The 22,785-nt window shown below is 43.9% G+C and overlaps 3 protein-coding genes across 10 annotated transcripts; 1 reads left to right on the forward strand and 2 right to left on the reverse strand.

Moving 5' to 3' along the window:
- The first annotated feature begins 498 nt into the window (after nt 1–498).
- bcl2l13 (BCL2 like 13) lies at nt 499–14,155 on the forward strand. Of its 2 annotated transcripts, none has more exons than XM_062390400.1 (7): nt 499–669; nt 1,367–1,578; nt 3,914–4,003; nt 4,798–4,954; nt 5,102–5,174; nt 5,383–5,511; nt 12,174–14,155. In XM_062390400.1, the coding sequence occupies exons 2-7, from the start codon at nt 1,437–1,439 to the stop codon at nt 13,248–13,250; spliced, it is 1,668 nt and encodes a 555-aa protein (XP_062246384.1). In that variant the 5' UTR covers nt 499–669; nt 1,367–1,436; the 3' UTR covers nt 13,251–14,155. The 2 variants fall into 2 exon arrangements, with proteins under 2 accessions (XP_062246384.1, XP_062246383.1); XM_062390399.1 differs by having other exon boundaries at nt 1,370–1,578.
- A 203-nt stretch (nt 14,156–14,358) lies between these two features.
- LOC133955530 (uncharacterized) lies at nt 14,359–18,431 on the reverse strand. 5 transcript variants are annotated; one of them, XM_062390405.1, is made up of 6 exons: nt 18,308–18,396; nt 17,687–17,850; nt 16,026–16,350; nt 15,498–15,631; nt 15,288–15,330; nt 14,359–14,920 (listed from the first exon to the last, which is right to left on the reverse strand). In XM_062390405.1, exons 1-6 carry the CDS (start codon nt 18,315–18,317, stop codon nt 14,811–14,813), a joined length of 786 nt encoding a protein of 261 aa, XP_062246389.1. In that variant the 5' UTR covers nt 18,318–18,396; the 3' UTR covers nt 14,359–14,810. The 5 variants fall into 5 exon arrangements, with proteins under 5 accessions (XP_062246389.1, XP_062246388.1, XP_062246387.1 ...); XM_062390404.1 differs by lacking the exon at nt 15,288–15,330 and having other exon boundaries at nt 14,374–14,920; nt 15,498–15,622; nt 18,308–18,380; XM_062390403.1 differs by lacking the exon at nt 15,288–15,330 and having other exon boundaries at nt 14,386–14,920; nt 17,687–17,847; nt 18,308–18,431.
- Nucleotides 18,432–20,262: 1,831 nt separating this feature from the next.
- Nucleotides 20,263–22,754, reverse strand: LOC133955531 (uncharacterized). 3 transcript variants are annotated; one of them, XM_062390407.1, is made up of 4 exons: nt 22,597–22,753; nt 22,003–22,327; nt 21,467–21,591; nt 20,263–20,890 (listed from the first exon to the last, which is right to left on the reverse strand). In XM_062390407.1, the coding sequence occupies exons 2-4, from the start codon at nt 22,304–22,306 to the stop codon at nt 20,711–20,713; spliced, it is 609 nt and encodes a 202-aa protein (XP_062246391.1). In that variant the 5' UTR covers nt 22,307–22,327; nt 22,597–22,753; the 3' UTR covers nt 20,263–20,710. The 3 variants fall into 3 exon arrangements, with proteins under 3 accessions (XP_062246391.1, XP_062246392.1, XP_062246393.1); XM_062390408.1 differs by having other exon boundaries at nt 22,587–22,737; XM_062390409.1 differs by lacking the exon at nt 20,263–20,890 and adding an exon at nt 20,897–21,299 and having other exon boundaries at nt 22,597–22,754.
- Between the last annotated feature and the right edge of the window lie 31 nt (nt 22,755–22,785).

Below are 22,785 nucleotides of genomic sequence, written 5' to 3' on the forward strand. Positions count from 1 at the left end.
AAGTTTAAGTAACACACAAATTACTTAAATCACGGGTCATGTAAAAAATTGAAGTCTTCTGTAGTGCTGACTGATCTGGGAGGGAACATGCACTTTTTGTCTAAAGAGGCGAGTTTTACCAAGTCGTAAGCACAACTTATTTAAGTCGTACGTCTGCTGTAGTGAAGCCAGTGTATTACTAACTTGAAGTGCACATGCATTTAATATTAATATTTTTCTGCCAAATCTTATTTTGTGGAAAGGCAATTTTTGTGGTTGAAATTGGAAACTTTAACACTTGATACTGACACACTTTCCCTTCATAGTTATTTTTTTCTGTATCCCCTTAAAATAAAAATATCACATTTTTCTTATAGATCTGTTTCATATTTGTTGCATGATCAGCAAAGTCCAATGTGATGGATGTGCCACCAAAGTAACGACTTTACTTCCTTCCCAGGCTTTTATGTTGAAGCTTCACGGGAAGTGCGTTTTGTTTTCTCCTCTCTGGCTTGTGTAACATGTAAAGCACACCGCGTCCCGCTGCTGCAGCCTATCCAGTGGTGTGTGTCTCCCTCTCTCTCTGTGTGTGTGTGAGTGAATGATTGTGTGTCTGTCCGCCCGCCCGCCACAGCCAGCGTGTTGTACGTTTCCCCTCCAGCGGCCGTGGGTGCACTTCAGACGGGGACGGTGAGTAGAAGCCACCGGGGGACGAGCTCCGGTGGAGAGAAAGTAGTTAGAAATGAAACACGCATGTTAAGCTAGCTGTAGCCTGCACGTGAGCTGAAGGGGGACGACCCCTCCCTCCACCACCTGCACGCACCTCTCACTGTACCGTGCGTTTATTTAGATTTTTTATAAAAGATCTTAAAAGTAGTTAACTAACGAGCTATGTGCGTTTTATTAAATTAATCTGATTGTTAATATTAGCTGTGATACAATGTGTGAGGTGTGCTGCAACGTTAAAAAGGTATATGACAATGAGGTGTGTATTCTCTATACGCTCTTATTCCCATCTTGATATTTTTTAGGTTGTAAGAAAATAACTTTGAAGGGTTTTATTTTGGTGGCTCAAGCCGGAAGTTTAATTACGTTAGATAAACTTGTCACTACTGTAACTTCAAGTCCTGCCCGGTGACCTCATCTCTCTAGAGGTCACCTACGTAAGAGTATAAAGTTTTTGTTAAGTTTTCCCTGCAGAAAACCTGCAGGAGAGTGAACAGCAAAGAAGGGTGTCTGAGCATTTGAGATTCTGTTGTATTAGAATTAATATTTTATTGTATTTATTTGCTGTTTCTGCTTAGTTTTCAGATTCTATTGTTCTAGTTCATTGCTGCTTCTTCATTATTCATCACTAACTCCTCCTTCTTCCATTCTTCTCCGTCAGCAGGTGACTCGTCCGACATCGACTGTGACACTTCATGTGCCTGAGAGTCTAACACGCACCCGTCTGTCCAATGGCTACCTCGGGCTCCACCTCTTCTGCCTCCATCGCCTCCGCTGTGCCTGAGGGTTTCCACTATGAAACCAAGTACATCGTGCTCACCTACCTGGGCATGCTGCCCGTCGGTAGATCACACACACTAACCCCAGCTCCAGGTGAGAGGAGGGACTTTGAATATGTGGCTTATTGGAATTTGGTTAAATCAGATTTGCTCAAAAAGGAAGTGAAGAAATGAAATGATATAGAAGGGACACTAGTTCTTTCTATCCTCCTCATGTTGTGCAGTTTGACCTATACAATTTACTAGAAGAGCACACACCTCTGCCAAGGTCCAACAGTCTCCTTATGAACCTACATTTAGATTCACTAAATCCATATTCTTATAAGATCCCCAAATTATTCTCTGGGAAAACAAGGAAAATGTTGAAAAACGTGATTAAATAATTCCTGTATTCACCCCCTTGATCCAGATCTGCCCCTAATTTGTATGAGTTGTTTTCTGACCCATGCTGCATTCTTCCTCCATGATAATCTGTCCAGTAGTGTTTGTGTAATCCTGTTTACTGAATCAAACAAACACAGACAATAGCATTACCTCCTTGACAGAGGTAATAAGGGCAACCATTAGTCTTGTGCATTGACACAGCACATATTGGACACGCACAACAAATATTCAGGGTGTTTAGTCAGGTTTCCACCCGTTACCTTTAACCCTCTTTGACATCGACTTGGAAACACCCAGAGACTGAGGTGCTCATGATCAAATAGTTGTGAGCTTCCCATTGAGCTCAGCTACAATCGTTCCAATATGGTGTCCAGACTAACTGAAGACTGGCACGTCTTCACAGAGGCTTTCATAGCAGCCTTGTGACATGACCTCCGGCTGCAGCACGTCAGGCTTTCATCTTGTTCCCGATGTGACTGGAATACAAACAAATCTACACATAGTTAAGTGTCTTTTGAGCAGTTTCTGACCTTTTGTGTCACATAGTTTTGTCGCATTTGTAATACTTTACAGAATAAGTGTGTTATGGGCTGTCGGCAAAACAATGTGTTAAAGCCACATCTCACACTTTCCGCCAGCATGTCATGGCTTCCCTGTGCAGTGAAGCCATGCAGAGCAGTAAATCTGATTTGAGAACAGGGAGAGAGATGTCCCAGTCGGGCCATGTCGTTCCCTCTGTCCAAGGATATGGAAGAAAAACAGAAATCTCTGGAAGAAAAACAGAAGTAGAGATGGTTTTAAAAGAAGTGAGAGAGAGAGAGAGAGAGACAGGGAAGTTCTTTATATTGCCTGTCTCTTTTTTCTCTTTGTCGTTGGGCCAGTAAGTGGCTGATCCCCACTTTCCGCTCGACCCGGTCCAATTTCTGACAGCCTGTCATGTGCAATCACCGCAGGATTACTCTCGCCAATGGACCAAAGCAAACTATCTGGCCAGCTTGTTGTCTGGCTGAATGCTGAAACAGCACCAAGCCTGGAGAAAAACCAACACTGGTCCTCAGGGTGTTCATGTTGGAGCTGCAGGGGTACAGACTGATAGGGAGAGAGGGAGTGGGGCAGGGGTCACTCCCTTCCTGTTTGTTTTAACAAGTTAGAAATCAAATAGTGTTATTTTATTCTGATCTAGTGTTACTTCCCAGATCAGACCAACAGAAACTAGAGTGTCACTCTAACAAGATTCATGAATTATTCTTTCGGAAATTGATTAAAATATCAAAATGCAATGTGTGCATTCACATTCATACATTCGTGCATTCATTTTCTGTTTGGTTACCCAGCAGATCTTCTGTAATCAAGAAACGTGAACTCCTTGATTGATGTGATAATAGTAATGCAACTCAGTGGAAAGGTATTTACGTTGATGTGTTCTGTGTGAATGTGAAAGCTCACGGTCGAACGTCCATGCCGCCCTTCAGCATGAACTGTGCATTGCTGTCTTGTATCCACGGGATGACAGAACACCGTGCTCAGCTCTTTCTTATGACTTCGGTCCCATCATGGTGAGGAGGAGGAGGAGGAGGAGGAGGAGATGAAGGAGGTGAAGGAGGTGAAGGAGGTGAAGGACATAAGAGTAAAGGGTGTCGATGTGACCCTGCAAACATGTCCTCCAGGAAAGTTAGTTATGACGGAGAAACTGATTTATATTGGGGTTTTTTTTTAGGGGTTTTGTGTAATATTTTGTAGAGTGCTGTGAAATATTTGTGAAGAGTCAGCATGTGTGAGTCTTGTGTGTGCGTGTGTGTGCTTGTGAGAGCTTGTGAGAGAGAGAGAGAGAGAGAGAGAGAGAGAGAGAGAGAGAGAGAGAGAGAGAGAGAGAGAGAGAGAGAGAGAGAGAGAGAGAGAGAGAGAGAGAGAGAGAGAGAGAGAGAGAGAGAGAGAGAGAGAGAGAGAGAGAGAGAGAGAGAGAGAGAGAGAGAGAGAGAGAGAGAGAGAGAGAGAGAGAGAGAGAGAGAGAGAGATTTCATGTGTCACGTGCTTTTCTCTTCTAGAAGACGCCCAGAATGAGAGGGAGAAGACAAGAATGATAAAAGAACGGATAGAGGAAGAGCTGAGGCAACTGGAAGAAGAAATGGCTGCCTGTATGTGGACACGTGCACACACACACACACACACACTCTCACTCACTCACTCACCCACCCACCCACCCACTCACACTCCACTGCTTATTCTCAGATAGATGTTACAAAAGTCCAAAGTTCAACTAATATACTGCTCTCAAGTCTTTTATATAGTTTAAACATTTTAGTCATCAAATTTATAAATGCAAACAGGTTCACAATACATACGATTTAAAAAATATTTAAATAATAATAATTCTAATAAGAAAACAACTAAGTAGATATAATTGTAAAAAAAGTGTTTTAGAGTTCAAAGAACTCCAGAAGTCAGTGTTTGTCAATGTGTAACCTAAAACGTATGTGGAAGAAGAACTTTGGTTTCTTCACATAACTTTGGTTCTGTGACATGAGGGAGGGTTACGTCACACGACCCTCGGAGCTCATGTGCATCGAGGAAGAGACTTTATAGTATTTTATAGTAATATAGTTAGTATTCAATGATCAGTGTGTAGGATTTAGTGACATCAAGTGGTGATGTCTCAGCTTGGAGCCAATTGAACACCTCTATCCTCACCCCTCCCTTTCTAAATGTGTAGGAATACCTTCAGCGGCCTTCAGATAACAAAATGAAAACACAACAATCTTTAGTTTCAGTAGGTTATACACTAATCAAATACATTTTTTATGAATAAGCTTTATTTTCCCACGGTGATTGCTCTCTGCTTGGCTTCTCTGGCAATGCAAATCATTTGTTGTCATTGAACTGCACCACCTGTGTGAGATCTCATTCTTTGCTGTTCTCTGTGTGACTGCAGCCTTTTCCAGCGCAGGCTTCGACCGCCGCTCGTCACCAGTGTTCAGTCCAACCAACCCGGAGAGCTTCATCGAGGACTGCCTCGCTGTGATGGGAAACCGGGTGGTCAGAGAGCTCGGTACATCCCTGACGGCAGCCGTGCAATCGCTCCTCACAGGGTCAGTTGTGCAGGGCTGTGACCACGTTTGATAAAAAGATGAACACTGTTCCTCTACCTGGAATAATCTGTAGTTTTTTCAAATGTCCTCCTGAATATACATAAGCCAAACGTTTAATTCCAGTGATGCTCCCTGTGTGTGTTCCAGGCCTGTGGACTATCAGAGTTTCAGAGATGCAGCACTGGAGCTTTCCACACACGTACAGGGAGGCTGGAGCAAGGTGAGCAAGAACTTTTCCTTCTCTCTATACAAACTTAAAATACTACACAAGACATGCAAAGTGCAACATTTAATCTGCCCTCTATTGCCTTCTCATATTCTTGTGAATATCTAATGTATCTTACTTTTAAGGCTCCACTTGAGCCTCTGACCCTTTTTCACTTCCCATAACACGTGCCTCTACTCATCTCTCCGTGTCTGTGTCCCAGGTGTTGGTGCCTCTGGTGCTGCTCCAGGCTTTACAAAGCGAGGGCCAGTCCGTGACAACTCTGCTGCTTCTGGGGATTCGCCTGCTAGAGGAGGATGAGTCTGGCTACATCATCCAGCAGGGGGGATGGGTGAGTTAAAGGCCCGCACGCAATGGAGGAAAAACCATTAATACACACGAGTACTGTTTATTCTCTGTCGCCTGGAAATCGACATTTACTTCCTGCCTTTGTGTGAAGAATAATAAGATGAGCAATAATTTTTATTTTACCACATGTTCAGAACCGTTTCAACTATTAATGTCCACAATTACAAAAATAGTGATTCAACATAAAGGTTATTTTAAAGTCTACATTTCAATGAGAAACAACTAATTTAACAAAATATGTTGCAACTTTGTGCTGAAGATGAAACAGGAAGTTGTTGTGTAGTGCAAAGTGAACAGGAGTTGTTCTTGTACTGTGCTTAACTGAGATGTGCATGTCTCTAAGTGTCCATCTGGGGGCGTCGGTGAGCTACCTACGCAGTTTCATACACATTATTTGTTGATCCACATCAACGTACACATGAGATTAACATGCACATTAAACAGGAGTAATCCTAAACATAATCCGACAGCATTTCAGTTTTCTTTATTCTTTCACAAAATTTACCAGAGACTCCACCGCTGTAACTGTGATGTCATGAACTTTGTGATCATTGACAACATGAACATGTCCAATGCACTGTCCGTTCTAAACCTGCCTGTTTGGAATGGGGTGTTTGTTTGGCCTGTGGTGATGCTGGTTCTGTCTGAAACTGTAAAAGTGACCTGAGCCACATCAAGTAGAGACTAGTAGCTGGACTCAGTCCACAGAACCCTGAAGCTGAATTCTTGCTGCTGCACAAAGAGCTGTTCACCTGTTTAACCCCATAGAGGAGAGTCCTCCGGTCTCGTGTTAATATTGAATTTGTCATGAGTCCAAATCTCACCAAATTCGACACTGCAATTCCTTTGGGTTCTTAATAATACCCACGCCAAGTATGAAGTCAATAAGATGAACAGTTCTCGAGATATGTGAGCCACATACAACAGACTTGAATCAGTAGATAGATTAAGCTGTTGTAGTTCTGTATGTACTTCCACTTATTACTGATGCTTTATTCTTATCAGCCTGCAGTGTGGTGTTTACTCAACCAAATGAAGCAATAGCAGGAATATGTCACCTCACTGTCTGTCCTCACACTTTCCATGTTATCTCCTACAGTTACAACCTTACATGTGATTAAGATTTGCATTTTTCTACCAGTGATGATATTAATGAGGCTTCAGTTCTCCCATCTTATATCCAGTGGAACACTGCGTCACAGATGGCGTCCCACGAACCAGGTCACGCTCATGAACAGTCACGTGACCTCACATGTTCACCACTGCCCTGGTCGCCATTACGTCGTTGTCATGATGCTCTGGCCGTTTTTTTGTGCGACGTAACGTGCAAACGAGCCCTGGCTCCAAAACAAAGCCACATTCTTGCTCTGCGTTATGTCACAGGGGATGAACAAATGATAGGCTGGGACAGGATCAGGAGGGAGAGAGAGAGAGAGGGTGAGTGCATGAAGAGACTGGCCATCGGAAGGGAGGGAACACGAGGGAGGGGGGAGAGATGAGGAAGAAGCGGGTTGGACGCAGCGGGCGAATGAGCGAGCGAGAGAAAAGTGAAATCTCCCATTAGTTTGACAGCTGCCTCTGTGCACCTCTCTCTCTCTCTCCAACTGGCTTCCTACCTCCTCTCCATCTCTACGACTGTCTTGTCCTTTCGATTCTCTCGTGCTTCATCTGTTCAACTGTGAACCGGGTCGCTTCAACACTTTGCACTGAGGTAGGATGTTGTATTTGGGATGTTGAAGCAACAGCAGAGTGAGATAATCGATGTTGATGTGTGTTCTCCGGAGGAAACAGTGACTGTGCATCAGTAACAAAGTCTTACCTGCTTTTGTCATTGCCTGGGGGTTGCATGTAAATGTACAGCACGGTTATCTCAAGTCAATAAAACCTGAACTTGGAGAGCGAAGGACAGAATATATCAAAATGCTAATGGGCTAAAGCATGAGGAACATCAAGCTCCCTAAGATGGAGGCAAGAGACGTGTTTTCTTTATCATATTTATCTTCATTCTTTACTACATTTTGCGTTGAAATGTTACAACAAAGATCTGCTGAGTTTTCCGTGTTGTGTAAAAGTGGACATTCTGTTCGTACTGTTCCTCCATGACACTGCTGTGAGTAACGCACCGTGCAAGGTTGGGGCGACCCTCGTCAAATCCTTTTGTTGGTTACACCACGATACAAAAACCATTGTTATGACCCTAATATTCTGTACACTTCATTAGGCAGGAACAAAACCAGCAGCCTTCAGATGGGGCACAGCCAGGGGCGGCTGGGGGGAGGATGTGATTGGGGGAAGGGAGGGGCAGAAAAATGTTCTAGTCCGTCTGTCTCTCAACAAGAGCCTGACCAACACATCCTTTAGCCGATTTTACGGCATATCACAGATATATCAGTATTTGTGTATATTTTGTCGATCTATACAACAACCTACCGGTGAGTTGATGCTTCAACTCCGTCCCCACGAGGGTTCAGACAGCTGTCCTTCCCCAAGGAAAAACTGCTGCGTGAGACCTGAGTCTACACATCAGACATTTCATATTACAGTCCTTGTGAGTGTGATGGAGGCACACTTACCTCTCGACTAACAAAGACAGACATTATTTGACAATCTATTTATTAGGAAACATGAGTTGTGGTTTATGAAGGCACTGTGGTCTCGCATGTGGCTGCAGCTCAGAGACAGTGATGTTGCAGCTGTGATGTTTTAAGGTCAAAGTGCTGTCAGGGTTCCAGCCCCGGCTGAGTCAGGGCACATCACGCAGCACCCGGTGCAGTGTAACAGTGCTCCCCATATTACATAAGCACCCGCTCAGCAGCTCCGGGTCAAATAATAATGTTGATAATGTGCATGGCTGTGGCACTGCACCAACGTGAGCCCGGACCAGAGCAGAGTAGAGAGGAGAAGTCCCTGAGCAGCCTGAGAAAGCCCCAAAAATAACTTTTAATAATCCTCTAAAATCATCATCACCAGGGGCCTGACTGTCCCACTTGTGGCTCAGTGAAAAACTTATTACAGCAGCAGCGGCAGCAGACTGGCCGACCGCCAGAGGTTACACAGGGCGTCCATCCATTTCCCTCTGCCTCCATCTCCCTATCAGCCTCACTGCTGCCACAACACTGATGATGGTTGATGACCAAGGACTGTTGAGTGATGTAAACTGCAAATCTGCACACAACCACAAACCATTGCATCAGGTTTTAAACTGATTCCATGCAAGGATGACTGTTTCCTACTTTGGTTATTGTATCCTACAATACATAAGATATTATTATGTATAATCTCTCCTTTACATCATTAATTTAACATTTGTTGTTGGAGTAAAGCATTTTTGTCAGTAGTTTTTTATTTGTGCGTGAAATCAAAATATTTGAATCGTTTTCTTCCCGTACTGATACCGAAAGTAGGAAATATAAAAATTACGATACATATATATCATAAATATAGATATCTATATAGCTGGGACCCTGTGGTGCAGTGACATGCGTTATACTGAGTCAGCTGCTCTGTGACCTCCTGATGTGTTTGTGTGCTGGTTAGAAAATGACATAAAAAGAACTGTAGCAGCTTTTTTCTGCTCTTTTTCCCTCTTTGTCGGGTCTTTGGTGAAGTGGTTGTGTCGCCTCTCAGCTGGAGTGTTTTTATTGAGCAGGGTAAAGTTGTGTTACTGTGGGATATGTAGATCGCACTCTCTTGGCGCAGCCTCAGCAATCCTGTTCTTGTTTGACATAGTTTGTTTGTCTCGGGGCGAAGGTGGAGAACTGTGGGCTCGTGCCTGACAGCAAAACAGAACGTTTCCTACAAGCAGCAACATGGAATATGAGCAAGAAGAAATTTAGAGCTAATTCAGAGTGGAGTGTCTGCTCAGGTCTGTATCTTTCCTTATTATACGTTATTTCTAAAATCTTTATATTTCATGTGTAATAATTATTAGTCAACGTGCTTGTAACTTTGGACTCTTCCTATTGGAAAAAGTCAGATTGTTCCTGTACAACCTAAATCCTCAAAGGTTTGTATGACAGCGACCAACAAAACTGCATAAAAGGTTTTGTAAGACAGGGACTAGTGTTTGTGTTAATTGGTATAACTTTTTACAAAGTACTTTGTACAAGTTGGGGAGTGGTGAAGGGCGTAGACAAAAACACAAAGCATGTTCAAAGAAGATTGGAAAAGAAATACAACAAAAATCTGTATGACTGAAACACTTCATTCAACATCTGTTTTCTGGTATTTTGGGCCACGTGAGTGTTTTTACAAGCAGATGGCAAAATACCAGACGTATTCCTCAGAACACGTTTCCTGAGGATGAACATTCTGCAGGATTTCTTTTATATTTACACAGTTTGGCTCAGCAACCTTTTCTTGTGGAGTTTCAAACCCCGCTCCAGCTGATCTGGAGTCTGTTTCCTCCTGAGGGATGAGGTTTGTGTGAAACACTCTTTCGCTCTGCGACATGTAAATCAGCTTATGGAAGAAACCTTGGACATTGGATAACGACGGAACGCTCATAGATTAAATCTCTGGCCTCCCAGGATGCAGCTGTTTTGCACATCACTGTGAGCGCCCTTGTCAAGGAAAAATAACCTTCCCAGCTTATCTCTGTAATAAAGAGAAATTATATTTACCTAGGTTTTATTCGTGCTACCTCAGGGTGTAAATGGTGTGTTGATCAGATGCAAATTGCCAGTGATAGACACTGAAGACCATAATTACCTGTTATCAGTATATTTTTTAAAGGAGAGTGCGTCGACTCTCCGCTGCTGTTTGTGTGCGACACTCCCACAGACACACAAACACACCTCTGCACCCAACTGTCTGTTAGAATCACATCTGTTGGAGTCACGCCTACGTGACACGCACAGCAACACAACACAGAAGCCTTGTGACACACACACACGGACATTTAACTCCACCCTCGGTATCTTTAAAACATGGATCAATTATTCATCATCACATGGTCGTTGCTCAGCATCTTTTCCGTGTCACCTGCTCAGGCAGACGTGACTGTTATAGCAATGGACAGGTTCTGTGTATGTCTATGATTGTTTGGTGGGTTCAGACTGAAATACCTCACTTGTCATTGGCTGAAGAGATAGTCATGGTTCCTCTCAGTATTCCTTTAGTAAGTGCATGTTCCCAGTAGGATGACTTTTTTTTATGGCTGCTTAGCAAGTACTACGTGGATCAAAAACTGCCGACTCTTTAACTGCATCTTATTGCAACACATGAACCGGAAAATTCGAAGTTGAAGCCTGTGTAAACCTGCACAGTCACAGTTAACACGTGAGAGGGTTTGACAAAGTGAAAGGACACAATACAATGTCACATAACCTCTGTATTCATCCAGTGGTGCCAAAGATAAGTGAGCTTCTCTGTTCAAGATAAGCGAGCATGTCCGTCAAGATGCATGAGTGTGTATCTCGTGCTCTCGTGCACATTGTGCCGAGTCATTGGCCTATTTTTCAGCCACATATTTCAGAATCTGCATCACATCACTGCACGTTCAGCAAAACTGAGAGATAAGCCAGTTGTGTTAAGTCCAGACAACCCGGCTCTTGAAATAAGTTTGACCTTTTTTCATACTGTCGAGGTCAAACGTGAACTCAGTTCAGCAGCCTCTACTGTTCAGTTAATTTGACTTAAGTGTATTTTGCATGAGCAAGCCAACCTCTGTCTGTCACATGATGATATGATCCATGCATTTTACATAATAGGGCATTAGGGACACTGTAGCCAATGTTGTGTTACATCTGAATACCACTAGGTGTCACATAGGGCCAACTTATGGTGTGAAACAGTGCAGTGACTGCTCAGTTCACAGTTTACTCAGTGTTTTGCAGCCTGTTCCGTATCTAATCCCAGAAATGCTACTTGTTTTCAAGTAATTCAGAATGTATAAGTTGATTTTATGATTCTTGTATATAATTTCACCTCTGTAATCAAGGATAGAGGATATCTTTAAAACTCCTGTGAGTCCCTGTGAGGTCATTTGTGATACAAACAGCAGTATACACACAAGCTCAACACAAAACATGGACAGGAAATAATATAAATTACATAAAGTAACATTTTATAAAAGCAAGAAAACACAAGAATCTTCAGGGTCTCAACAAATTTCCAATCGCAATTGGAAATTTCTCTAGAAATACTCTAGATCCACTTTTTTATTTGGATCTGCACCAAATTTCACACATTCATAAATATCAGTCTCCAAATCCATTAATTCTTTGTTGAGAAATTAGATGCAATCTAGGGAAAAACTCCCCTTTTCACACAATGTTAAAGAAAGTGAAAAATAAATCTTGGATCCGCCCCCTGTTCCAGATCATAACCAAAACTGAAAGGGTTTCTTCACTGACCCTTACCCCATCCTTCCACCAGGTTTCATGATTATCTGTCCTTTTAGTTTTTGAGTAATCTTGCCAATTAACAGTTAAACAAACAAACAAAAAAAAACATGTCCCTCTTGGATGAGGTAAGGGCAGCTGGGACACATGAGTTCTTGGATCTGTTCCTCCTGCTTGTAGGAAAAGATACTCAGTGTAAACATAGAGAAATGAATCTTTTGATTTGATTGTCTTCTTTACTCATCTGGTTTGCACCACACAGAATACTGATACCCTCTCTGTTCCCGTCTGTCTGCCACAGGGTGAAATATTCAGGCTTGGGTCAGAGGAGGAGCGAGGTGTGACCATCGCCGAAGACAACAACGACATCTACATCCTGTCGGGGGACCAGCATCCCGACCAGCTCAGCCCTCCATCGTCGCTGCTCTGCCCCGGAGACAACAGCAGCGGGCAGAGCTCCTGGCAGACGGAAAGCTTACCCGTGTCTCTCGCCGGCCACGAGTCCTGGGCACAGGTTGCGATGGACCCCGAGGACGTGAAGAGCCTGGACAGCAACGACGGCGTAGCACTGGCCGAGGAGCGCAGCGAAAACAACTCGTCAAACTCGGACATTGTCCACGTGGAGCGCGAGGAGGTGGAGCTGCTGGAGGAAGGCGGAGCAATCGATGAGAGCATGATAAGCGTTATAGGCACCGAAAGTGAGCTGGCCGAGCTCCGGGAGGAATTCAGTAACCAAACTCCACCTGTTTCACTTTCCGCTGAGGTGGACTCCACGACCCCTGCCTCCTTGATTTCATTAGAGGAGCCCGTTGTGATAGAGACGCCTACAAGCTTGTCCGCAGAGCCTTCCCTCATCTCCTCAGAACCAGAGCTGCCTCCCCCGGTCGTAGAAGCTGCTGCTCCTCCTGCAGAGCCAGAACCTGCAGAACCTTTACCCGTTCCTGCTGCTAAACCAGAGCCTGAGCCAGAACCAGCAGCTGCACCAGTGCCTGCTGAGGTGACACCCCCGCCTGCAGCCAGTGAGACTGCCGAAGTCGCATCAGAACCAGCTCCCGAACCAGAACAGGATGCGGCACCAGCTGCAGTGCCTCCCCAGCTAGAGGAGCCAGAGACTGTGGCAGAACCAGCTCTGGTCCCCGTGGCTGCCCCTCTGGTCACGGAGGAAGCAGCAGCCCCTGTAGAAGCCCCAGTGGCCCCTGTAGAAGCCCCAGTGGCCCCTGTAGAAACCCCAGTGGCCCCTGTAGAAGCCCCGGCTGAGGAGCCTCCAGTGCAGCCGGAGCAGCCGTCAGAGCTGTGCACGCTGCTGTACGGAGGCACCGCGCTGGTGGCCCTCGCTGCCATCGTGGCGTACAGCTTCATAAGCTACAGGAGGAAGTAGAACAGAGAAGCGTCTTTCTCCGGGGAGAGGAATGCACATTATAAGATGTTGAAGTAGTAATTAATGTATTAGTAAACACATGGTGGGACTCTCCTTACAAATTGTGTTGGATCTATCAAATGAGGCCGATTTTGTTTTTTTTATCTTTGATTTTTGAAGGTTCCACCTCCTCCTCATCAGGACCTCTCCTCGCTGCTTCACTCCACCAGGCACAAACACAGAGAGGGGAGAAGGATGCACTCCTACTTGTTTCCTAATTCGTTCCTTAGTTTAAATTCGTGAAACTCCAGCGCGTAATCCTCTTGATTGCCAAGTGTGACTTTTATCCCTGATCTGTTATTTTCAGTTTCTATTGGGTCTGCAGCTTCTGTTTGTTTTGGGTAATTTGACTCAGTGTTGGGCTAAATGGAAAATACCACGACCCTAAGTGAAAGAAAAACTTTACAAACAAAGAGTTAAATTTATTCTTGCTGAGTTCAGGGTTTTCTAAGCCACAAAGCAGCATCGACTTATAACTGTTCCCTCTAACTGTGATGAGTAATTCTGATACTTCCTCTAGTAACAAACCAAATGTAAGATACAGAAAGTCATTGCCAGACATCTGGATTGCACAACAGACATCTTAGTTTAGATTTGGGTGGTTTCATCTTGCACAAGGGATCTGAATCACTGATGCAGCATGTTTTGATTGTTCGTGAACTGAAACATAAAAAGGTTTTTGCCCAGGCATGGGTTCAAGTATTTTAATTTCTCCCAAAGTACAATGCTGCTGCTGCTGCATTAAACACCTCCGGGTCCAGAGTCATGTGACGTCCCACATAAAACAGTGTAAGATGTTAATTCTTGATGCTGAGGGTTTTTCAGATACAGGAGGGATGTTTCCACATTCAAATACTCGACCTGCTCTAAGGGAAAGTGTGAATGTACAGAGCTGGATGGATCCTAAAGACACTTTGTACTCTGACTTTCCTGGAATACACTGTTTGAAATCAAAATGTGAAAATAAAAGTTTGGATGAAAAAGAGCATTCGAGAAGTTTTCTGTAGTGGTTTTATTAAAATGTTCAAGTGTATAATTTCATTTTAACAAATTTCACATTTATGAAAGGAAAACAGAAAAAATCGCAACTATATAGTTTAAGATTGAAAGGAAATCAAATCTCAGTAATACTGGATATTAATTCAAGATACAAAAGCAGAATGACAATACAAAAAGAATAACTTATTTCAAATATAAACAAAGTTTCACTTTTAAGTGTTAAGTAAAGAGTCAACGGATGCAGAAAGATGCAGAGCAAAGAAAGCAGCAAAAAAAAGTTTTACAAACTCATCCTTACACTTACGGTAAAAATCAAATGATAAGTTTGAAAAGGGTTGACTACACTTCCGGTTGCACGGCTCCGTTCTCACTGTCCTGATAATGAGGAGCAGATTTCTGGTGTCGCTCCACCACATGTACGTGTTACTTCCTGTCAGGCGTCCGCTCTGAAGTCACCTGATGAACTGCAGTGCCGCGTTGAAGAGGCTCCTCAGAAGCTGTGGGGCCTGTTCACACACTCCTTTAACCAGGGTGAGCGTGAGGGCCATGACCAATCGCTCGTGAGGTAGATGCTCCAGACCAGTCCCGTTCCTCAATATCCGCTCTACCTCCAATTTCAGGTGGGTTTTCCACTGCGGGAAATTCAAGTAATACCACTTTGGCTTAAATACTTCAAACAAACTATATTAGTGCATAACTCTGCAAATGGCAAAACTGCAAAAACTCATATCAGTCCACAGATATGACAATTTGTATTAATTTTTTCATTATTTCTCAACAATTTCCAAAAATTTGGACAATTTGCCTTATATCACAATGTTTTCCTGTATTTTGAATACAAAAACATACACAGTTTGAAGCTCTAACAGAAAAGGCCTAAAGTACATCCACTGTTTCAAAATCATTGGAAGTCGAATTAATCACGGGACATGATTTAAAACAGCAAATGTCACATTTAAAATAACCTGTTGTTGTGGGTAAGACAATTCGTGTCGCTACCTCTGTGGTTTACCGCTTCTGCAAAACTGTTTAGCAGAGAAACCTGAGAACAGAGTAATAATCTTAATTCATTTATGAGACAAAAGTGGAAGCTCTTGTGCTTTGTGATCATTTAAAAAAAGGAAACTATTCAGTGTTGGTTTAAGTTACTACAGCTAATGACTCGTCGAACATCGACAGCCCGTGAATAAAGGCTGAGGGCCTGCTCACCTCAGATTGGGAGTCTGATCTGTTCCTCATCAGGTTGTTGGTGGCCTGGGCCATGACACTTTCCTGGAGCTGGGCTGCGATTTCTCTGATCTCCTCCGCCACCTGCTGAATGTTGGCTGCAGCGTCTTGGTTCCCTGCAGGGAAACAGAATGATAATAATAAGACATAACGTTCAGTGTGTCTGGATTCAACGAGGAGAACGTGAACACAACTAAATCCCTTGTGGTTAAAACTCTTTGGCGTCAAGTCTGACAAACAGCTGTCACTTCCTGCTTTCACTTTACAGAACAGGTTGTCTCTTACTGTAAAAGGAAACTACTTCTCAGACAAGAATGGCTGTGCCCATAGCTCAGGACCGAGATAACAGTGAGATAACAAAGTCATTCTGCAGGTAAACAAGTGTGTTAGTGAACAGATTTGATTCTGTGTGTTCACCTTAAATTAAAATGACCCTACTTCTCGATAAACAAACACACAAACAGCTGATCGGGAGACAGCTGGAGGTGTATTTAGTTTGAAGATGCTCACATTGCCCCTGCAGCTCCGCCACAGGCTGGATATCGTGCAGATCTTCTGGGAGACTTTCGTAGTCGTCAGAGTACGTCTCCTGGAAAGAAGTGTTCAACAAGGAAAGTTCGGCCTCCAGGGACCCGACCTCGGCGGTGTCGATCCGTGGGCCGTTGCAGTTGATGTACCGGGTGAGATGGAACTCGTTGCTCAGAGAGTGCAGCTCTTTCTGGAGCTCTGCGCCTTGACAGTCCGCCTGGAGGAAGGCCAGAATGACCAGGGCGGCTCTCGATTCCCCGGTCACATCCATCCCCAGGTTGTCCATGGAGGAGTCAACCCTTTCCGCCTGGTTAACGCAAGACATACACAGATGGAGGAGGTGAAACTCAAGAGGAAAAGAACGCGTTAAGTTACGCACTTAATAAAACAAACAACACCTGAAACTTCAGAAAAGGTACTATTCACAACCAACACGTAAAAACCAACAACTTTTGACTTAAGTGTATTTTGCATGAGCAAGCCAACCTCTGTCTGTCACATGATGATATGACAAATGCATGTTACATAATAGGGCATTAGAGACGCTGGAGCCAATGTTGTGTTGCATCTGAATACCACTAGGTGTCACATAGGGCCAACTTATGGTGTGAAACAGTGCAGTGAATGCTCAGTTCACTCAGTGTTTTGCAGCCTGTTCCATATCTAATCCGAGAAATGCTACTTGTTTTCAAGTAATTCAGAATGTATAAGTTGATTTTACGATTCTTGTATATAATTTCACCTCTGTAATCAAGGATAGAGGATATCTTTAAAACTCCTGTGAGTCCCTGTGAGGTCATTTGTGATACAAACAGCAGTATACACACAAGCTCAACACAAAACATGGACAGGAAATAATATAAATTACATAAAGTAACATTTTATAAAAGCAAGAAAACACAAGAATCTTCAGGGTCTCAACAAATTTCCAATCGCAATAAATAGTCACCTCATGAAAACATAAAAATTCTCTAGATCCATTTTTTTATTTGGATCTGCACCAAATTTCACACATTCATAAATATCAGTCTCCAAATCCATTTATTCTTCGTTGAGAAATTAGATGCAAACTTGGGAAAAACTCCCCTTTTCACACAATGTTAAAGAAAGTGAAAAATAAATCTTGGACCTGCCCCCTGTTCCAGATCATAACCAAAACTGAAAGGGTTTCTCCACTGACCCTTACCCCATCCTTCCACCAGGTTTCATGATTATCTGTCCTTTTAGTTTTTGAGTAATCTTGCCGATTAACAGTTAAACAAACAAACAAAAACATGTCCCTCTTGGATGAGGTAAGGGCAGCTGGGACACATGAGTTCCTGGATCTGTTCCTCCTGCTTGTAGGAAAAGATACTCAGTGTAAACATACAGAAATGAATCTTTTGATTTGATTGTCTTCTTTACTCATCTGGTTTGCACCACACAGAATACTGATACCCTCTCTGTTCCCGTCTGTCTGCCACAGGGTGAAATATTCAGGCTTGGGTCAGAGGAGGAGCGAGGTGTGACCATCGCCGAAGACAACAACGACATCTACATCCTGTCGGGGGACCAGCATCCCGACCAGCTCAGCCCTCCATCGTCGCTGCTCTGCCCCGGAGACAACAGCAGCGGGCAGAGCTCCTGGCAGACGGAAAGCTTACCCGTGTCTCTCGCCGGCCACGAGTCCTGGGCACAGGTTGCGATGGACCCCGAGGACGTGAAGAGCCTGGACAGCAACGACGGCGTAGCACTGGCCAAGGAGCGCAGCGGAAACAACTCGTCAAACTCGGACAGTGTCCAAGTGGAGCGCGAGGAGGTGGAGCTGCTGGAGGAAGGCGGAGCAATCGATGAGAGCATGATAAGCGTTATAGGCAGTGGCGATTCTAGAAAATTTTACATGGGGTGGCAGAAGGGTGGCAAGTTAAATTCAAGGGTGGCAAATCACACACAAAAAGTCAAGTCAAGTCAAGTATTTTTATTGTTGGAAACACACATGCCAGGTGTCTATATGTATTTATTTATACCAATCGCTAATGAAAACAGTTAACATATTTATAATTCGAAATTCGTCCCAGCCTTTATACCACATACACAATAGGGTCTATAGCATATAACCGAGTCATCCTCTCACATTTTAATGCAGCTGTATAGCGAGCTAGCTACTAGTCCTATCGACTTTTGCAAGCTAGCAATTAAATAAACGATTGGAATTACAACGGAATTGTCTATCACATATGACCACCCATCACATTTTCTTGATTCAAGTTTCAGCTGTACTGTACCTTTTTTCATCACTGCAAGCGTACAGTTGGCTTGTCTCCAGTTCTTTGGCTTTCAAACCGTTTCTGTCTTCATTTGAATGAAGCGGCAGATGCGCACGGTGAGAAGAGAGCAAATAGGATTCATGGACTCAACCATTTTACAGGGGAGGGTGGACATAAAGATTTTAGTTCTTAAACAAGTTACCAATGAGATCAACAGCTTCAGTAGCAAAAAATATAATACCATTCAATAAATGTATATTGGAGACACTTCTAACAACCTGGGTGGCAAGTGGGGTGATAAGCATTTTTTTAGGGGTGGCAGCTGCCACCCCTTGCCACCCCGGTAGTTTCGCCACTGCCCTGCCTCCTTGATTTCATTAGAGGAGCCCGTTGTGATAGAGACGCCTACAAGCTTGTCCGCAGAGCCTTCCCTCATCTCCTCAGAACCAGAGCTGCCTCCCCCGGTCGTAGAAGCTGCTGCTCCTCCTGCAGAGCCAGAACCTGCAGAACCTTTGCCCGTTCCTGCTGCTGAACCAGAGCCAGAACCAGCAGCTGCACCAGTGCCTGCTGAGGTGACGCCCCCGCCTGCAGCCAGTGAGACCGCCGAAGTCGCATCAGAACCAGCTCCCGAACCAGAACAGGATGCGGAACCAGCTGCAGTGCCTCCCCAGCTAGAGGAGCCAGAGACTGTGGCAGAACCAGCTCTGGTCCCCGTGGCTGCCCCTCTGGTCACGGAGGAGGCAGCAGCCCCTGTAGAAGCCCCAGTGGCCCCTGTAGAAGCCCCAGTGGCCCCTGTAGAAGCCCCGGCTGAGGAGCCTCCAGTGCAGCCGGAGCAGCCGTCAGAGCTGTGCACGCTGCTGTACGGAGGCACCGCGCTGGTGGCCCTCGCTGCCATCGTGGCGTACAGCTTCATAAGCTACAGGAGGAAGTAGAACAGAGAAGCGTCTTTCTCCGGGGAGAGGAATGCACATAATAAGATGTTGAAGTAGTAATTAATGTATTAGTAAACACATGGTGGGACTCTCCTTACAAATTGTGTTGGATCTATCAAACGAGGCCGATTTTGTTTTTTTTATCTTTGATTTTTGAAGGTTCCACCTCCTCCTCATCAGGACCTCTCCTCGCTGCTTCACTCCACCAGGCACAAACACAGAGAGGGGAGAAGGATGCACTCCTACTTGTTTCCTAATTCGTTCCTTAGTTTAAATTCGTGAAACTCCAGCGCGTAATCCTCTTGATTGCCAAGTGTGACTTTTATCCCTGTTCTGTTATTTTCAGTTTCAATTGGGTCTGCAGCTTCTGTTTGTTTTGGGTAATTTGACTCAGTGTTGGTTAAATGGAAAATACCACGACCCTAAGTGAAAGAAAAACTTTACAAACAAAGAGTTAAATTTATTCTTGCTGAGTTCAGGGTTTTCTAAGCCACAAAGCAGCATCGACTTATAACTGTTCCCTCTAACTGTGATGAGTAATTCTGATACTTCCTCTAGTAACAAACCAAATGTAAGATACAGAAAGTCATTGCCAGACATCTGGATTGCACAACAGACATCTTAGTTTAGATTTGGGTGGTTTCATCTTGCACAAGGGATCTGAATCACTGATGCAGCATGTTTTGATTGTTCATGAACTGAAACATAAAAAGGTTTTTGCCCAGGCATGGGTTCAAGTATTTTAATTTCTCCCAAAGTACAATGCTGCTGCTGCTGCATTAAACACCTCCGGGTCCAGAGTCATGTGACGTCCCACATACAACAGTGTAAGATGTTAATTCTTGATGCTGAGGGTTTTTCAGATACAGGAGGGATGTTTCCACATTAAAATACTCGACCTGCTCTAAGGGAAAGTGTGAATGTACAGAGCTGGATGGATCCTAAAGACACTTTGTACTCTGACTTTCCTGGAATACACTGTTTGAAATCAAAATGTGAAAATAAAAGTTTGGATGAAAAAGAGCATTCGAGAAGTTTTCTGTAGTGGTTTTATTAAAATGTTCAAGTGTATAATTTCATTTTAACAAATTTCACATTTATGAAAGGAAAACAGAAAAAATCGCAACTATATAGTTTAAGATTGAAAGGAAATCAAATCTCAGTAATACTGGATATTAATTCAAGATACAAAAGCAGAATGACAATACAAAAAGAATAACTTATTTCAAATATAAACAAAGTTTCACTTTGAAGTGTTAAGTAAAGAGTCAACGGATGCAGAAACATGCAGAGCAAAGAAAGCAGCAAAAAAAAGTTTTACAAACTCATCCTTACACTTACGGTAAAAATCAAATGATAAGTTTGAAAAGGGTTGACTACACTTCCGGTTGCACGGCTCCGTTCTCACTGTCCTGATAATGAGGAGCAGATTTCTGGTGTCGCTCCACCACATGTACGTGTTACTTCCTGTCAGGCGTCCGCTCTGAAGTCACCTGATGAACTGCAGTGCCGCGTTGAAGAGGCTCCTCAGAAGCTGTGGGGCCTGTTCACACACTCCTTTAACCAGGGTGAGCGTGAGGGCCATGACCAATCGCTCCTGAGGTAGATGCTCCAGACCAGTCCCGTTCCTCAATATCCGCTCTACCTCCAATTTCAGGTGGGTTTTCCACTGCGGGAAATTCAAGTAATACCACTTTGGCTTAAATACTTCAAACAAACTATATTAGTGCATAACTCTGCAAATGGCAAAACTGCAAAAACTCATATCAGTCCACAGATATGACAATTTGTATTAATTTTTTCATTATTTCTTAACAAATTCCAAAAATGTGGACAATTTGCCTTATATCACAATGTTTTCCTGTATTTTGAATACAAAAATATACACAGTTTGAAGCTCTAAGAGAAAAGGCCTAAAGTACATCCACTGTTTCAAAATCATTGGAAATCGAATTAATCACGGGACATGATTTAAAACAGCAAATGTCACATTTAAATAACCTGTTGTTGTGGGTAAGACAATTCGTGTCGCTACCTCTGTGGTTTACCGCTTCTTCTAAACTGTTTAGCAGAGAAACCTGAGAACAGAGTAATATTCTTAATTCATTTATGAGACAAAAGTGGAAGCTCTTGTGCTTTGTGATCATTTAAAAAAAGGAAACTATTCAGTGTTGGTTTAAGTTACTACAGCTAATGACTCGTCGAACATCGACAGCCCGTGAATAAAAGCTGAGGGCCGGCTCACCTCAGATTGGGAGTCTGATCTGTTCCTCATCAGGTTGTTGGTGGCCTGGGCCATGACACTTTCCTGGAGCTGGGCTGCGATTTCTCTGATCTCCTCCGCCACCTGCTGAATGTTGGCTGCAGCGTCTTGGTTCCGTGCAGGGAAACATCAGAGCAGAATGAAAATGATAATAAATAACGTTCAGTGTGTCTGGATTCAACGAGGAGAACGTGAACACAACTAAATCCCTTGTGGTTAAAACTCTTTGGCGTCAAGTCTGACAAACAGCTGTCACTTCCTGCTTTCACTTTACAGAACAGGTTGTCTCTTACTGTAAAAGGAAACTACTTCTCAGACAAGAATGGCTGTGCCCATAGCTCAGGACCGAGATAACAGTGAGATAACAAAGTCATTCTGCAGGTAAACAAGTGTGTTAGTGAACAGATTTGATTCTGTGTGTTCACCTCAAATTAAAATGACCCTACTTCTCGATAAACAAACACACAAACAGCTGATCGGGAGACAGCTGGTGGTGTATTTAGTTTGAAGATGCTCACATTGCCCCTGCAGCTCCGCCACAGGCTGGATATCGTGCAGATCCACTGGGACAATGTCGATCTCGCGACAGTCGGTCTGCAGGAGACATTCGGGCTCCAGGTAACCGTCGGTCTCCACGGACCCGACCTCGGCGGTGTTGATCCGTGGGCCGTTGCAGTTGATGTCCCGGGTGAGATGGAACTCGTTGCTCAGAGAGTGCAGCTCTTTCTGGAGCTCTGCGCCTTGACAGTCCGCCTGGAGGAAGGCCAGAATGACCAGGGCGGCTCTCGAATCCCCGGTCACATCCATCCCCAGGTTGTCCATGGAGGAGTCAACCCTCTCCGCCTGGTTAACGCAAGACATACACAGATGGAGGAGGTGAAACTCAAGAGGAAAAGAACGCGTTAAGTTGCGCACTTAATAAAACAAACAACACCTGAAACTTCAGAAAAGGTACTATTCACAACCAACACGTAAAAACAACTTTTATTTAAGTTAAGCAAGCTAGGGAGGCTAAGCTGAAGCTACGTTTAAAGTTGTTTTGGACTAGCTAGCCGCGTTAGCATCACCAAATCCAACTTAACACAAAAAAAAGATAACATACTTTGACTCACGTTCGTTTCTCGTGACCGGGAAAAACTCGTCGCCTCCTATAAATAACCAGTATCGACCAGTGATGCGCTGGTGATCGATCCCAGCGAGACAAACAACTGCAGCTCCCTGACTGATCTACAGTGAGGGGGCCGGGCATTTGAACGCACCATGACGCATTCCAGGCCGTCGGGAAGTTTGAGATTCAACAC

Source organism: Platichthys flesus, chromosome 6 (assembly GCF_949316205.1).
Source record: "Platichthys flesus chromosome 6, fPlaFle2.1, whole genome shotgun sequence".
Classification (NCBI taxonomy): domain Eukaryota; kingdom Metazoa; phylum Chordata; class Actinopteri; order Pleuronectiformes; family Pleuronectidae; genus Platichthys; species Platichthys flesus.

Excerpts from the sequence above, each read along its gene's own strand:
- bcl2l13 (XM_062390400.1), top strand. The coding sequence starts at position 1,437 with ATGGCTACCTCGGGCTCCACCTCTTCTGCCTCCATCGCCTCCGCTGTG. Across the intron at positions 1,579-3,913 it reads CACACTAACCCCAGCTCCAG|AAGACGCCCAGAATGAGAGG; the intron begins GTGAGAGGAGGG and ends TTTCTCTTCTAG. Across the intron at positions 5,175-5,382 it reads TACAGGGAGGCTGGAGCAAG|GTGTTGGTGCCTCTGGTGCT; the intron begins GTGAGCAAGAAC and ends TCTGTGTCCCAG.
- LOC133955530 (XM_062390401.1), bottom strand. Across the intron at positions 16,351-17,686 it reads GTGGCCGGCGAGAGACACGG|GCGGAAAGGGTTGACTCCTC; the intron begins GTAAGCTTTCCG and ends TGCGTTAACCAG. Across the intron at positions 15,632-16,025 it reads GGCGGAGCTGCAGGGGCAAT|GGAACCAAGACGCTGCAGCC; the intron begins GTGAGCATCTTC and ends GTTTCCCTGCAG.
- LOC133955531 (XM_062390407.1), bottom strand. The coding sequence starts at position 22,306 with ATGGACAACCTGGGGATGGATGTGACCGGGGATTCGAGAGCCGCCCTG. Across the intron at positions 21,592-22,002 it reads GGCGGAGCTGCAGGGGCAAT|ACGCTGCAGCCAACATTCAG; the intron begins GTGAGCATCTTC and ends CACGGAACCAAG. Across the intron at positions 20,891-21,466 it reads GATCAGACTCCCAATCTGAG|TGGAAAACCCACCTGAAATT; the intron begins GTGAGCCGGCCC and ends AATTTCCCGCAG.